The following is a 17,024-nucleotide window of genomic DNA, read 5'->3' on the forward strand; positions in this document are numbered from 1 at the left end:
TGTTCTCCATTTCTGCCTTTGTCTCAGATGGTGACCAGAAAAAGCCCTCGTCTTCTAAAGGCAAAGCACCAAAGAAGATGTTGAGCACAGAGCTGAAGGAGGTCGCTGAGGGAGATGAAGATATGGTTGAGGACCTAGAGCTCTCTGATCAGGAGGACTAAAAATACAGTGGTTACATCAGAGGGACATTTCTATTTCACATCCAAACATGATTGATACTGTTATTAAATGAATAGCTCGCCAAGACATGAAACATTTAGGGATGAACTGTTCCTTTAAAAGCCATGTACATTTGCACCATTGTATTTTATAAAGTGTGAAACAAAACAAATGGACTCTACTTTTTCATCTAATGCTTCATAATGTTGTCAAATTAAAGATGACCTGAACTTTGTTATAAAACCACATAAAGCTGTCTTTATTTACCTCAGCATTTAGAGAGGTTGCATTGTTGTGCCGAGGGCACTGCTTGTGTTTAGCGGTGGTGAATGGGTAAACCAGAGGCGGAGGTGGAGGCACGAGGTCAGCCCTGACCACCAGGCTGCCAAACGCTCGTATCATCCACTGCCAGGCTGTGCTGCCCAGGTGGGGAGAGAGGAAGAGAAGAAAACAGAGAGCAGCCTGTTCTCTCGCCAAAACATCTCTCCCCTTCAGTGCTTTCACATCACTTTCTGAAATCGCTTGGCTTTTTCTAAACGTTTTAAAGCAGCATTTAAGCTGTCAGAACTCTACGTAGCTCTGCTGTAGGAAATTGGTTAAAAAAAGTTAACTATTAGAATAGCGCAACCAAAAAAAATTAAATCATCCTTATTTAATTTATTTGCTAACTCATTCTTTTGCAAGTGCAATTCAAAGTTGTAGTTCATGAGTGAGTTTAGGAATTGGACTGATCTGGTTCTCAAGTTCAGTTAACTATCATCTAGTAGCAGCTTTAAACAGTTCAGTATGGAGAGGAAGATTATGCTCTGATGACTAGTTTTAGTCTGTCTCAAACCAAGTGTGTGGTGATAGAAGACTTGGAATATCCACCTACGCCCCATGACGCTTTGCGGGAATTATGAGTGTAACTTCTGTTAAGCTGTAAACAATCAGTGAAAGGCTGGCTCTATGAATGCAATAATACATTTTTTTTGAACTAGGTAAAATGAGATGACATGTTTCTACTCACTATTCTACTACTATTAAAAGGACATTTAAAAGTGTAAAAGCATCAACAAGGTACTTTCAACAGACTGTGAATAACCCCCAAAGCGCGATTCTTTCCACAGCAATAATGGAGGGGTTAAATATCCCTAGGGGCGTTTCCTCCGAGGAGGAGGCAAGTGAGGCAGTGCCTCTTCAAAAAAATTAGGATGAGCAAAAAATAATCCATATTACAAAAATAAAACAACGCAAATATTACAAAATGTGACAATGAAAAAACTGTACAAGTCACTTGTTTTTCTAAAGGAACACTGTCCAACAGCGACACCCGCAGGTAAAGTTACAGCGGGATTCTGTGTCTCTTGTGCCTCCTTTGAGCTCATAGCTCATCAACAGAGCCCCTAAAGTGTGCGGTGGGTTTTGTGGGGGTGGGGGTTAGAGAATGAATGGGTGAAAGTCACGTGAGAGGAGGCAATGCCTCCATCGCACTATGAGTGGATATGATTGGTTTGTGCAATAAATCCCGCCTCTTGTTTACATGCGCGTTCGGTGAGTCAGTCTGAATGAAAAAAATGATGCCGTCGATGGGAAGAGTAATTAAAAAGTAAATATCACCGCTTTGTCATGTCAGTGCAGGGGTTAAATTGTTACTGCCTTTAGATATTATTTTGGAATAAATGTAAAAATGCTTACGACACTAATGTTCTATTAAAACCAAGTCAATCTCATCAAGTTAATTACGTTGTTAATGTAAAAATACAAAATAGAATTGTATTTGGTTTCTTTTTTTCTTTGTTGATGTAATGTGAGAACGTTAAAGTGGAACTCAGTAAGATTTGCGAAGCTCCCCCTACAGGTTCATTCAGTGAATCACACTGTCGTAAATACTCCAAGCGCAGCTCTGGACTGCAACTACAACGCTCACCAGCGCAGTAGTTTTGCAAATACAGTACAAGAAATCTCGATGGAGGTGTGTAATTTTTGAAATTGTCTTATAAAGTCATAATATATACATTGTTTTTGAATTACCGTAAAGCATTTTGTCACTCTCGCGTGAACGTGAGGCGAGATTGCGTCCGAAATCGCATACTTCCCTACTATATAGTATGCGAAAAACAGTATGCGAGGCGAGTAGTATCAAAGTCCCTTTAAGACAAGTCATTTCACTCGGCGGCCATCTTTGAAACGCCTCTCGGGCATCCTGGGCATCATGCAGCTCCTATCTCTTTGAATGGGGAAACATCAGATTCTCCAAAACTGTTCACCAACCTTACGATTAAATTTCATATTTGAAATCACCAATGAAATCTAACAACAACCGACTCATACATTTAGTCTCTAAACGCTCGAATCATGACAAAAAAAACTTTTTCAGGCTGGATCAAGCTAATGCGCATGCGCAGACCTAAATGCGCGTCTCTTCGGAGGCGCGCGTCTGACTGTTTCTATCGAAACCGGTGATTCTAACGGCCGCTGAAGTGACGCGATGACTTTACCAGTCGGCGATTGGCTCTTGGCTTTAGAAGGCGGGACTTATTCCGCCATATTGCGCGTTACACTTTCTCCCATTCAAAACAATACGAGTGACACGTCTTGTGTTATTCTATAGTCTTTGGTAGTATGTCCGAATTCCATTCATACTACCCATATTCATACTATATAGAACGTACTGTTTTAACGGTCGGGAAGTACGTTCAAATTCAAATGTAGTACCTACTCATGTAGTATGCGATTTCGGACGCACCCATTGTGTCGGGTCGATGCAGCTCAACTTGCAAGTGCTGTATTCTGGTGTAGACGTGCCAGAGGGGGTTAGTGCACGCCTCAAACACTACAAACCACTACAAGTCAATTAACCATCGTAAGGACTTAGAAAACTATTTATGAAGATAAAAAAAGTTACTTAGTTCTGCTTTAAGAGTAACGGACATGAATTTACATTGATTCATAAATAAAAAATGTGCCTCCTCATTTCAGAACACCACTGCATGTAGTATTATGTAACATACATTGCCTTAATTAAAAATGTTCATTACCTTCAGCATTGCGTGATACTATTTCAAAGTGATTTCCGTCATTTTGACAGATAATAAATTGTATTTACCTGTAAAAAAAAAACTAGGAAAGAAACGTGAGGATTTGAAGAAAACGAGAGATTTTTCGTTCATTCCAGTGAATTATTAATGGGATATATTGTAAATTATATTTTGGGAGAACAGACCACCCAGACAGCAACATAGTGTGGCCCACATCTGGTGCATGTGGATTACACACGGACCAGATGCGGGCCGGATCTGGGCCGATACTATGTTGCTGTCAGGGCACATGTGCAGTATATGTTGTCCTTTTTCATATTATTACAGCAGAATTCAAAGGGAAAATAAGGAAAAGATGGCAACGATAGATATTCTTTGTTATAACATCACATTAAAATACCAAGCGTTACATTATTCTCATGATGTCTGAAAATAAAACATGAAGCAAAATTGACAGATCATTCAGTCAAACTGACATAAGATTTAGTTTTAGGGCAACCTTGTGATTTGAAATGATTCATTTCAGTCTTTTTGAATGGAAGTTCCCCAAACCAGAAGTGCCCCCATAATTCAAAACGCAGTAGGCTCTTCAGGAGTAAGGTGGATAGCACGCTAGTCATATTGACAGCTTTTATGGTGTATTTGCATACAAGTCCACGTTCAATGTAATTGCATGGAAAAGTGTCCTGAAAATTCTCTTTTTGTGTTTCATGAGAGAGTGATATAGGTTTGGAACAAATTTAGGATCAGTAAACAATAACATTTTATTCCTTTAACTTCAAATCATCCTCTGTTATGCTCACAACTGGTTGTGACAGCTGTTATGGATGAAGCATCTTTCCTGTTTCATCATCGCTCCCAGCTTAAGGTGCTGTTCAGAACGTCAGGCAACGTTAAATTCAGGCCACCATGACTAAACTTCAGCTTGGCTTCATTACTGTAAATTCAGTTTTCACTAGAGCTGCGGCACTCATTTGCGTGAGTCTGAGTAACAGGTTTACTCATCGATCATTCAGAGCACAGTCTATCACATGCAGCACCTGGTGCTGACAGTCACGGTTGCAGTAAAAAGATTTTTTTTTTTTTAAGAGGCGGATGGCGGACGTCCCTGAGAGTCATTTGTTCTTTGGGTTAGGCGGGGACCACAGGGGCCCTGGCCTGTGACTGAACCTGACGCTCTGACAGCTGTTGTTGACCTGAACCCTACACACACACACACACACTTGCTCCCTCCCCTAACCAGGGGATTTACCATCCACTGGGGCCGCCACTCCCTGCCTTACTGTGGAGGAGTTTGGAAATAAACATTACTCTGAGAAACAAAAGAGAAACAAGCATCTTTTAGGTTTTCAATAGGATTTATTTCACCCAGCAGAGAATAGAAAAATAGGATGAAGACAAAACATTGATGGGAAATCTAGAGACGATTTTAATTAATTGCTTACATATTTAAAAAGAAAAATTTTCAAAGATTTGCATAAAGAGCTTTGTGCCGTCCATTTCCCTGCAACAAAGAGAAAAGTATTGTTCTTTGGGATCAATTTAAGGACAATTTAATATCTCGTTGCTCTAACTACAGCAAACAAATTTCTATAAATATTTTTTTCCTCATTTATATGCTGAAGTGGCATTTAAGATTGGGGCTCATGATTATTACAACTGGAATACACAGCAAACAGAAAAATGAACAAAAGTAACACCAGTCACATTTCGTTCAGTAATAAAGATTTTTAACTCGTGCAACTACATTTAACAAAACGTACCACTTATTTCATCTTCAGTATATTCTCATCTTGAGCATGTTTCTGTACAATTCAGGATAACATGTCTTTTGCACAGCAGTAAGTGTGACCTCACAATGGCATTAATCCATCTATGGACTGGCATAGGGTGGGACGTATATCCTTCCCTAATGCTCTTTTTTCGCGGGGTCATGAAACTAAAACGGGCCCAGATGTTCGTCGGGTGAGAGTTTGGGCCATTGCTTTGGCTGATGGCTTTTGGTCACAGGAAGTCTTAAGTGCTTTACACATCTCTCTTTTTGAGGCTCTCTTCCTTCAGTACGGCCCTGTATGTGTACCTTGTTTCGTCACCAGAGAGATCAACGCTAGATCTCGTTTGAAAATTCCACATCCATCCATCTTTGGTTTTGGACTGTGGAATGCATAGTTGCACTGGTCAAGTCTGCAAATGAGTTCCATCCTGTTCTTATATTTACTCCTCTTTGGAGAATTTAGTCTTTCAAAGCTAAACCAACTCCAGAGAATTTGAAACGGCTGGAAGTTGGAGGAGGAGGTGACGTGAAAGCAAGAAAAGAAAGTGTCTTTTGCGAAGTTCACCACTCCCCGAGAATGTTGGTTACCACAAGAGTTCATCGCAGCGAAAGATGCTTTCCTACAACGTCTGACACAAAAGAATGTTGCATGTATACCTTGTGCGCTCGCTGGATGCCTCTCTCTTCCTTCTGGCAAGCTGTTTAGAAGCAGCTGTCTGCTCACGTTCATCTCTCGCACACTCTAACCCTTCCTGTCTCGTCCCCAAGTCCCTATTTGCACATCTTTGGATTCTGGCTTCCTCACAGCCGCTGCGAAGGGTGGAGCTGTTTCAGCCCGCGTCATTTCATCAGTGTCTCTCTTCTTTCTGCACATTTCTCCACACTTTTCCTAAAAAGATTAAGTGCCTCTGCATAAAGGTCCTCAAGTTTGCTTTTTATTTCGGGAGGGGGGGGGGTAGAGGGGGTAAGAGGAAGGAAAGAATAGTTCAAAGAGGGCCCCCTTCATGCCCTCTTTCCGTCTTTACCTCCTCCCTGAAGCACTGCCTCTGCCATATGGAGAAGCAGTCAAGAGTTTTAATGGCCAATTCTACGAGGGAGGTTTAGTGGAGTCGTAGGCTCCCGCTGAGGAGGGGTTTCCGTTCTCCTGTTTGGGGGAGGCGCGGCAGGCGGGAGGGGGCACGCTGAATGGAGAGGAAGTGCTGCCGGTAGAAGGAGGACGGGTCTCGGCGGGCAGGGGGTCTCTGTCTGTGGGGCGCAGAACAGATGGCGGCAGCGGGAGGGCCAGCGGGAAGCTGGTCATGTAGAATATTCTGCCAATACGTCGCGCCACCTGAGGAAAGCAGCCACATGCCAGCGTTATTTCTCACACCATAAACCCAACAGGAAGTGCATAAGGATGTGTATAAGACAGTGATACAAGACGATTGCTTTCATGTCTGCTCAGAATAATGAACGAAGAAATGTGATTACACATGAAGAAACAAGACAAAAATGTGGGCCTATCTATAGGTTTGTGGGGCCCTGAATGTGACCAAATATCTTCTGGTCAGAAGTTCTAATATGTTCATTTATCACGGACCATCTCTGTAGGGCCCCCCAGGCACTGTCTGGAAAACCAATTATTTTGGGAAAACCAAATTTGGAGACCACATGACAGGAGTATGCACTCCTGCTCCTGAAGGGAAACTTTCCTGCAGTTTAGATCCATCCCTTGCCAACACACCTGATCAGAAGTTTTGAGTGATCTTGAAGACCTTGTATTAGTTTGTTCAGGTGTATTTTAGTAGGATTTGAGCTAAACTCAGGAAGGTGGCTCTCCAGAAGCAGGATAGTACACCCTTGCTCTATGGCAGAGGTGGACAACTTTGGCCCTCTGATTAGGGTTGGAGCTAAATTCTGCAGGACAGTGGGGACGAGTTGCCCACCCTTTCCCTCTTGTATATCTGTCCACTATTATTGCAGCTTCTGGAGAGCTACCTTCCTCCAAAGTTTAGTTACAACCCCATTTAAACACCTCAATCAGCTATTCAAGGTCTCAGGATTTCTTAATAAAGTTGGAGTAAGGCCTGCATAAAACTTGCAGGATGTTGGCCCTCCAGGAGCAGGATTTGACACCCCTGGTACAGCAGGTGTTTTCTTTACCTGAGAGCGAATCTTGAGGGCAGGACCCAGTTTCAGTCCCATGTTGTTGAGCAAGTGGTCCTCAGTTAGCAGTGGCAGAGTCTCGCCATCAATGGCCTGCTCTCTGAAGACCTGAAACAGATGACCTAACTTCAGCTGACGTTGATGAACATTGACCAATTCACTCAACATGCACACAATACACGTGACTCTCATTCCACGGGGAAGCTCATGCATACTCGGCATCTGCAGTGAAATGTGGTGCGCTGCGGTCAACGGTGGGGTTTTGGTGATTCGTTGAGCATGCGACAGATTGACATTCAGTGTGGTGAGATGTGTGAGACAGAGCTGTGAGTGAGAAAGATAAGAGCAGCGCAGAGCGGCCTTCTAACTTTTTAAAGAACACTGAAGAAACAACTAAATCAAGCTATTCTGGTCTAATGTTCTTGTCTACAAATTGCAGCACATGATCTTCATTCTGTGCTGTACTGTATGTCTCCAGTAGCCCCTGTTAAAGGCAGGGGCAGGAGAGGAGGTGTCCAACGCTCTGCTCCTGCTCTTGTCCTCACCTGTGTGTACTCCCCACAGCCTGCTAGGCTGTTGATGAAGCTGCACACCTCCTCCACACTCCACTTGCTGATGTCCTCGGCTGCTCCCGCCTCTTCTCCGTCCACGAAAAGACCTCCCATGGCGCCTGTGGGCCCGCCGGGCCGAGAGGAAGCAGAAATCATTAGAGACAGAAGGCCCCCTGTCCCCTTACACACACGCTTGCGCCTACACACCCGCTCTGTTATTGACCCTGCCTATTACAGAATTTAGTAAAGGTCAGCGGCAGGGCCCCTTCCTGGGGGAGGTCTCTCAGCTGGAGCAGGTAATGCATTTCAGATGGCCAAAGTTGCTCTGCACTCATTCAAGTTAGGTGGGGACAAACACTTAAGCTACTCGCCTTTAACTAGATATTAATGTGGGGTTTAACCTTGCATGCTTCGTTGATATCTTTTGAAAGAATATTTCACCACATAATTCTATCATTTTCTCATGTCATTCAAAATTTTTTTGTGGAACATGAAAGAAACTCAGCACATTTTCCATACAACAAAAGTGGATGATGATTGTGACTGTCAAGCTCCAAAATTTACCAGTGAAAGTACTATAGCTTTGTTCCAGAAACAACCCAAAGTTCCTGACTTATCATGGTATTTTATAGTACTTTTTAGTGTTAGTATTTATTGTCTTTTTTTTTTTTATCTTGACAGTGGCGATTGCCATACACTTACATTTACAGGGACAAGAGAAACCTGCATATTATGTTAAATAATTCATTTAGCCAGTAAGCAATGACAGAATTGTAGTTTTTTTTGTTTGTTTTTTTTTTTAAACTATTTTTTCATTTTTGTGAGCATACCTGTCTTGCTCTCTCTCTTTCTCATCATATCATTGGTAAGATGAGACTTGATTGTTTGTTGGTATATTGGTGCATTTTGGTATGTGAGCCAAAATCTTTTTGTATGTTGCATGTTCAGTATTTGCTAGAATGCCTGAGGTGGGTTAGCTCAGCCTCTCTCTGAATTGGTCACTTCCTCATTAGGAGACTCATTTTCCATTAAAACTTGCTCTGGGCTTGCTTGCACTCTGGGCTCAATTTCTCAGTTTCTCTCTCTAACTCTCTTGCTCACTCTTTCTGTCTCTTTGAGGACAAGGAATACTATGTGAACTCCAGATTTAACAGATTGTTAAAGTTGAGGAGCAGGCATATGGTGTCACTAACACTAGTGCTCTGTATGTTCGTTTTAAATGAGGAGTGCATTGGACATGTTGCTGAACTGGAATTGGAGGAATTTTGGACTATGGAAATCTCTAAAATACAGTATGTCTCATTGAATGTGATTAGATTTTGTTATCTGAATTGTAAAGAGCTGTGAGCTCACCGGTGTGAAAGTAAGGGCTGGTGTATGGAAAGGTAAAGGGCAGCGTTTGTCCAGGCAAAGTGGGTAAGGGTGGGATTCCTGGTGGCAGGTATTTGGCCTCACTCTTGCTCAGTCCTGATGTGAAGAGGTGGTGGGTCGGTGACTCTTGGCCAATGGAGCTACAAGGGGCACTGAGCCTTCCTGACCCCTCCCCCAGCTCTTTCACTGTTTCACTAGACTTGGTCACATCCTTGCCTTGGCACACCTCCGAACCGAGACCATGTCCGTCCGCTTTGGAAAGCCTCTCAGCCCTGTCTTCCCCAACCTCTGCATCAATCTCTGAGTCTTTCATGTCTTCATCCTGTCCCTCTGTTTCTCCATCCCGAGCACAACCCTCATTGAGCATCTCTTTAGTCTCAGACGAACCCCCTTGTTGGTCCCCTCTGAGGTGTCCTCCTTTCCTCAAGCTCTTCCTGTTGCTGAGGTCTTTAGAGGAAGTGCCTGCTGCTGCCCCCTGGTGGTTGAGGGAAAGTAATGGGGTGTTGTTGTGCCGCAAAACCAGCATGGCGTTGCGGCGATTGAGCTCTTCTCGGAGTGGGTGGCCCTCTGGGATTTCTTGCAGGCTGCGCAAGGCAGGGTGTTCTGCAGGGAGCCCGGGATGCAGGCCCAATGGGTCCGCCAGCAGTCGCTGCCTGTGGAGGTTCTCTAACTCCTTCTGTCTCAACAACTCAGCAGACATTTCCAACCTGGAGGAACAACCCACAATCAGAGATGCACACTGCAACTTGGAAATAAACTTTCCTGATAAAATCTTGTAACTACTGAAACACTTTTCTCTGTGCAGCTATAACGTTACCTAGCAAGGTTCTGTTTACGAAGAATCTCTTGTTGACGGGCGAACATCTCTGCCTGAGCAGGCTGCAGGAAACCATAACCTACAGAACAACAGCAAGAGAACATTAATTTTACAGGGTTGGGAAACATATTCATCCCACATTGTACAGCTATCATTAAAAATAAATGAAGTATACATCTAATTGTAAGTGTTCACAGATTATACACATTCAACATGGAGATATATACAGTGGCACCAAATAAATGAGTCATTTTTGCAATTACTTTTAACCAACTGGTCTCAAGGTCATTTTTAGTGGATGTACGAAGTCAGTTCTCAAGTTCACACAGGTGTCCTAGCAGAGTAACATAGGTGTTAACTATGGACACACTTATGTTTGACCACCAGAAAGTGTCCAAATACTTCTGCCTTATCTACTGTATTTACAATCCTAACCTTTTGTTTTTAAAAATCCACTTTTATGTTATTGTATTTGATATTTTGTTATATAATGCTATATTCTTTTTGTAAGGCAACTTTAATACAAATTTAAATATTAGTAGATTTATCAGAGACCATTCCTAAATGTGTATATGGGTGGAAAACAACCCATACCCCATTAAAGAAACTCCCAGGTTAAATGAGTTAGGAGTTAATGTGAGTGTGTGTTACATCTGGCGGAGGTAATGCTCACCTGGGGCTTGGCAGAGGGCAGAAGGCATGCCCAGGAACGGGGGACGCAGGTGAGGCCCCAGAGCAATGTGAGGAGCATTCTGCGGGGACAGCAATGGAGGAGGGTGCGATATGTCTCTGTGTACACACACACACACACACACAAAAACACACCATCATTAATAAACTGCTACTGTATTTCTACTGTATACAAGTCTTTGAAGTCAACACGAAACAGCATTCATAACCCATTTTATTTCATATTACAGGATAACTTTTTCATACACAGGATATTCAAAAAGATAAATTTAATGTATGAAATATAAACATAGACTGTGACGATTTCTTCTTTGGAGTAAAGTACATACATGAATCATTCACAATAAGACTAAGACTATGTATGAAGTAAATAGAGTCTGCTTTTGGGTCTGTAAATATGTCATGTTGACTTACATAATACATGCTTTCTTATTGTGTGGTATTATGATATTGAAACAGGTAGGTTTTCAACAGTCTGTTATGGAAAGCTAACAATATAGATTTCCAACAGTCTAATATGTCTGTGTAATTTTTACCATTTTAAGTTTTTTTGAGGAGTTTGGTACAGTTGTACGGCGCTATGGTAATGAACAGGTTGTCAACAATCTGTTACTGCTGTGTGGCGGTATACTACCAATACAAGTCGAATACAATATGGCTGTGTGGTGTTATGGAAATGCTGCGTTCCCTTCCATCGGTTATTTTTATCGCTCCCTCCGGTGCACGCGAGCGACCGTAGCCCCTCATCAGTCCTGTCACGCTGCGGACAGCGGCACTGTTTGTATCCTTGCCCCCACCCCACCACCACAACCTCCATCATCTCCTCGCTCTCGCTCGCTCCCTCCCTCTTGCTCTGCCGCGCTCTGCGGCCCTGCCACTCTGGTAATGAGGCCTGAATGCACAATAAGAGCATGTCATACTCCGACAGCTGGGGCGGCCCCCCAGCCTCGCCCGGGCTACAGGCTGAAGCACCCACTAATTAACACAGTTCTTCCTCTTCCACCCCAACACACACGCACACATCCCCCTCCTCTTCCTGTCTCTCTCCGCCGTATTCAGCCAATAAAAAGGTGGCGTGTTGCGTAGCCTCAATTATATTTTTCTCCTTTTGTACAGGCGAAGAACACAGGCTGTTCATATACAATACAGCGGCCGCTTTTATAGAGCCCCGGCGGGGAAGAAGGAGAATGAGAGGCGGGGTAAGGAGAGAAAAAGGAGGGAGAGAAAAATATGAAGAAATGTACTAGTGGCAAGGTGCTGAAATACAGGCAAATCCTGCAGTGTCTTTTTAAAGCTTTTTCGTGCTCCTTTGTCAATGCAAGCCCCTCCATTTACTGCAACTCTTCACTGAGCCCCCCAACACACACGCTCACACATGCATAAATATAAATGAAACCCAACACACCTAAAGCAAGCGAAAGAACAGCGCGGTTGCTTTGTACTTGTGACTGAGCAACACTTGCTCCAGGGGGAGAGAGACTGAGCAACACACCACAACACATAAACATCCAAACAGAAGAGACGAAAAACAAAAAAACCCCATCTGAAATGAGGGGAGAAGCCATATTTTGCTGTGCTCTACTTAGTTTTTATGTCATTTCTTAGCTAAATAGCCCTTGCGTGTCTTCCTTGAGCAAAAACAAAGAAGAATTCTAAAAAACACAGGTTGGTTGAGGGGTTGAGAAAGGTGTGGAGAGACACAAAGGGGGGAAATCATCGATCGATTGGGCGGCTGTTGAAATGTTAATGCTAATCGTATAACCGCTTTCCGCCGGTGCCTCGCACTTCTGTGGCAGCTCCAATTAATCTGGAAGAAGGCAGCGCGTGACCTTGGGGCCGGGAGTCGGGCCGGCAGCCCAGCCATGCTTATGTAATTACACTGTGAAGTGTGTAATCACCTGGCCTAATCCCTCAGGCCTCACAATTAGCCCGGGCGGCGCTGGCCAGGCCTGCCAAACTCTGCGCCGCCCTGCGCGGCCCACAGATGAATAACGGTCAATTAAAGCTGCATGACTGGGGCCGCGAGGCGTCCGCTCGATAGTAATTAGCTGTAATCATGGGGAGACGTGCCCGGCAGACGTGCTTCTCCTTTTATAGGAAGCAATTTTGGAATGAGGCAAGCATTAACCATTTCACTCTGGATCTTTGGCCGACAGAAAAAGAAAAAAACAGGGCGATATGTTTGGAGGGCAGGGTTTATGACTCTGTTTTAACGTGTATTCTCACAAAATACTCGAAATGTTAAAAATTTTAAAGCTGCAGTGTGTAATTTGTGCTCCATTAGCTACACCAGACGAAACTGCATAAATAATGAATATTTCCAAACAGGTTTTCCAGTTGTCTTGTTAGTTTTCTCTGTGCTTTAAAAAGGTATGAACATTCTGTCAAACAAGAAGATTTTTTTTTTTTAACCCATACAATGACCCCCACTGACTTTCATTGTGTGGACAAAAGCATCTGAAACATTCTTCAGAATATCTTCCTTTTGTGTTTCACAGATATATAAAAAAGTCATGAGAGTAAATGATGACTATTTTCATTTTTGGGTGAACTATCCCTTTAAGTAGAGATAAAAGTACATTTTAAAAAATTGCACAAGGCAGATTTAAAAATGTGTAACATTTATTTCCGGCACACTGACTGCTGCTCAGTTTACCGGTTTAATTACCTCTACATCTTTTGAGGACTGCCTCGGTTCCTCCACCCTGCCCCGTCTCTCCTTTTCTCTATCTGTCGATCTCTCTCGCTCTCTCGCAACCTAGCTAGCGGTAGGGCAAGTAGACGCCACTTGTGTTCGCTCATGTGTGACGACCTGTCAGAGTGGCAGCGACGACGCTCCCTGCCTGAAAGCAACGGCAGTGTGGAGTGTTGTCTATGTGTGTGTGTTTGTGTGTGTGTGTGAAAGCAGAGGCAGAGCACCAAACTGGCCAGACGAGAAAAAGAGAGAGAGAGAAAAGTGGAGCGGAGCTGACAGGATGGCCCTTAATGAGAGGAGCGCGGGGGATTAGCCGCTCGCCACACCGTGCCCGCCTCGCCTTGACTCGAGGCGGGAACACATTTGCACAGGAAGCACATTAAAATGCATAAGGCTCTTGCTCACCCAACGCCCCCCACCCCAGACCACTGTCTGTTGCTTGTGCTGCCCCACATGCCAAACACATTAGGATTTGCCTTGCAGATTCCCTAAATGCAATCTGCCATTTAAACCCAGACAAATGGCCAGCCATGGCTGCAGGACTATTGATCTTGGTAATGATTTGTTTTTAACAATAGCCACTAATGGGCGTCAGATAATCAATTATGGAGAGTCGATAGAAAGGTGAGCTTGAGGAATGGTTTCCGGCACACCATTTTAGCCTGGCGGACTCTCTGTCGATACTTTAGAGGGGTTAGCAATGTCACACAATCTGTGCTAAAAGCTTGTAGCCCACCCATACGTCCAGGCCAGTTTTCTGTCATCATTTTTCCACTGTCATATTCTCGTATGACTTTCGTTCTTTTATGGAGAACAAAAGGAGAAATTTGGAAGACTGCATTGAGACTCTTTTACATACAATTTTAATGAATACAGACTGAAGCTTTAATGCTTCAGAAAAGACATAAAAGCACCAATTAAGTATCTTAAGTGTTTCTCTGTTAATGAATCATTCAGACTGATTTTGTCAATCAAATCAAATGATTCATTCTCATGAATTCTTAAGAACATGCCAAGCACATACAGACATACATTTAGACCACTTTTATAGTACTTTTATTGTGCGTTATAGGATTTTTGAAGCTTGTTCATTGTAACTACATGAAAAAAAAATTATGTGTTCCTCAAAAGAAAGAAAGTTATATGGGTTTGTATCAACATGATGGTGAGTAAACGTAAACAATGACAGAATTTTGGGTGATTTAACCCATAAATGTGCAGCTTAGCAGTTTCGCAATTTTCAGAGCTCAAACTACACGGTAAAACAAAGGGTTAAATAACCAATGAACAAAAAAATTGTGTGTGTAGGAGCAAAGGGAAAAAAAAAACACTTTCCTCCCTCCCTCCTTTCACCCACAACCTAGGAAGTGTGCAGGCCTCGTTAACATCAGCGGTCCTGTGTGGCTAATTACCGTGAGCTGGCGGAGCTGCGGCGGCTGGCTGGTCAAAGCTGCACGCTGAGCTCCTGACACGATGCTGCGCTGGGCCAGGAACCGAACAGAGTTCCCCCACCCACGCTGGGCGACCCCTCCCAATTCACTTCCTCCCTACCGCCTCGCCTCGCCGGCCCATTATCGATCCTCCAGCTTCCCGCGCCACATAAATAATCGACAAGCAATTACCTGCCTACTCCCGCTGCCTGGGCTTTGTTTGGAGGCGGAGGGGAGCGCCGCAAGCACAGTGGCCTCGCTGAGATGAGGAGAGAGGGAGGAGGAGGAGAGCGATTCGGGGGGAGAAACGTTGCAGGGAGGAGAACGGTGTGTGTTGTCCTAGTGACCCGTTCGGTCCTGAGCCCTATAAATGCCTCCTGACAAGATCAAATCGAACAGCGTTGCGAAGAGGTCATCGCAGAGGTCATACCCACTGGCACATCCCATTAAGTGGATTTTCTATTCTTTCCGTGGCCTTAACGCCAACTTCTATTTTTCCCTTCCTTTTCCCTCTTCCGTTTCTTTGGTGCATAATTCAATTTTTCCCTCTTTTCTCTTCAGCAGGCAGTCACCCACTCCAACACGCATGCAGTATTCATTAGAGTCGGATGTTGGCTTCATTATTAATGTAAAATATTCATGTTATTTTAAAGCTTAGCATTTTCTCCTGTATCCGTGTTCTTAAAGTGCGCCTCAGAGGTTTCCACTCAGCAGAGGGGCATTTATCAACCACACGCGCACAAGCGTGCACATATACAGCTCATCCACTTTTACACGACGATATAGTCAAATAAGCATATGTGTGGTTTCAGCCACTGTCCTAATCAGACTTTCCTAAACGAGATGACACTGTGAGATATTTTGTCGGCCATTTGGTCTCTGTTTCTGCATCACGCTGGGTAGCAGAGTGAAATCTCATTGGCCCAAAACCTTTGCCACGTAATTTTACAGCGAACATCAAATATCTTCTTATTAGTTGTGATAGTGATAGATTGCTCGTCACTAAAACTTGTCCCATCTTGTCTGGTTAGGACGCCATTTCAGGTTGTAATGCGCCCATCACAGAGCAAGAGGAGGAGAGACTAATGTGAAAGACTGAACATACATTTAATATAAATATTTTAGATTAGAGCATGCTGAAAAAGGCTGCAAAAGGGATATTCCAGAGAGTACGATGTTGTGCATGTGTATTACCGCTCAGGAAACTGTGCGTCTCTGTGCTGGGGAAGGCCCTGTTTGCGCCGCTGGCTGGAGGAGCTGCCTGCAGTGGGGACGTGGGCTTCCATTCCTCCCGGATTTCTAACGGCAGCCATGGCTTCCTGACGCACACGCAGCAGCTCTGTGAATGGAACGAACAGACCAGTTAAATCGAGAAACTCGTCCGGTCTGTGCTGTCAGTGCCAAATCTGTCAGTCTAGCTCTGAACCGACACAGTAAGATTCAGTCCAAGAGTCCCAGAGCAGGGTGTGTTAACTGCAACACAGGCAAGACTTCACACTCCACCCCTAAAATGAAAACCGAGGTGATCTATTTCAGAGTCACTTCTTCACTGTTCAACATGGGGCTCCCAATGAAACGATGAGCATTATGGGACAAATATAAGTGTAATTGCATATGAATCATATTGTTTATTAATAAAAACATCTTTTTTTTCTACCCACAGTTAAAACTAATAAACCTTAACAAAAACAAAATGAGGACTGTCAATAGAATAAAATAAATGATTAATCAATCTCATGATTTCTGACAAGTCTTTAGAAAGCAGAATGAAACAGTATTAACGTCAAATTTGGCTCTTGCAGACCCCTGGGAGTCCCAAAAAATCATAATATGGAAAAAACATCCATAACAAATTTTCACTGGTTTTACAAGGACATTAGAATATCAATATTCGATGAAGAAAATTGTGATGTTTGCTCATGAACGGTCGCTGGCACATTTCTAGGGTGTCGTGGGTTGATATGGTGTTCCTAAATCTATGAATGGATTTTTTTTTATTATTGTTTATCATTCGCCAATCAAAAATCATGAGTTTGTTTGCTTATAAAAGTAATTCCACACCTCGACAAGCCACTCGATTCATGTATCATTCATGTCCATGTACATAAAACAGTGTGGGACGTGCTGAAATTTAATACTTAAGATTAGGCGTTAGTTCATATTGCTAATCCTCAGCAAACACCACTAACAAAAGTCAATAAAATAAAACAAACTACATATGAATAATAATGACTTAAACTGTTTGAGATAACATGACTGAAATGTAATTGAGCTGCTGGTCTCCCTACTGAATCTGTGATATTAGACCATCCCAGACCCATCTCCCAACATTACCAAACTAACAGGGTCACAACAGGAAGCACACTCTCTAA

At 43.3% G+C, this 17,024-nt stretch overlaps 2 protein-coding genes across 4 annotated transcripts in view; one reads left to right on the forward strand and one right to left on the reverse strand.

Annotated features, from left to right (window-relative positions):
- noc2l (NOC2-like nucleolar associated transcriptional repressor) overlaps positions 1-405 on the forward strand; it is a 42,087-nt gene extending 41,682 nt beyond the window's left edge. Inside the window, exon 19 of the mRNA XM_048178211.1 lies at positions 28-405. Within this exon, the coding sequence (XP_048034168.1) occupies positions 28-161 (134 nt within the window). The 3' untranslated portion in view covers positions 162-405. The remainder of the gene's footprint in view (positions 1-27) is intronic.
- Positions 406-4,518: 4,113 nt separating this feature from the next.
- samd11 (sterile alpha motif domain containing 11) overlaps positions 4,519-17,024 on the reverse strand; it is a 61,363-nt gene continuing 48,857 nt past the window's right edge. For 2 of the 3 annotated variants that reach the window (XM_048177552.1, XM_048177555.1), the window contains exons 7-13: positions 15,847-15,991; positions 10,511-10,626; positions 9,838-9,916; positions 9,003-9,727; positions 7,644-7,768; positions 7,096-7,206; positions 4,519-6,283 (exon numbers count right to left, since the gene is read on the reverse strand). In XM_048177552.1, the coding sequence (XP_048033509.1) occupies positions 6,041-6,283; positions 7,096-7,206; positions 7,644-7,768; positions 9,003-9,727; positions 9,838-9,916; positions 10,511-10,626; positions 15,847-15,991 (1,544 nt within the window). In that variant the 3' untranslated portion in view covers positions 4,519-6,040. The remainder of the gene's footprint in view (positions 6,284-7,095; positions 7,207-7,643; positions 7,769-9,002; positions 9,728-9,837; positions 9,917-10,510; positions 10,627-15,846; positions 15,992-17,024) is intronic. The other variant, XM_048177554.1, reaches the window with a different exon arrangement.

The sequence above is a fragment of the Megalobrama amblycephala genome, linkage group LG24 (assembly GCF_018812025.1).
Source record: "Megalobrama amblycephala isolate DHTTF-2021 linkage group LG24, ASM1881202v1, whole genome shotgun sequence".
NCBI classification, from domain to species: domain Eukaryota; kingdom Metazoa; phylum Chordata; class Actinopteri; order Cypriniformes; family Xenocyprididae; genus Megalobrama; species Megalobrama amblycephala.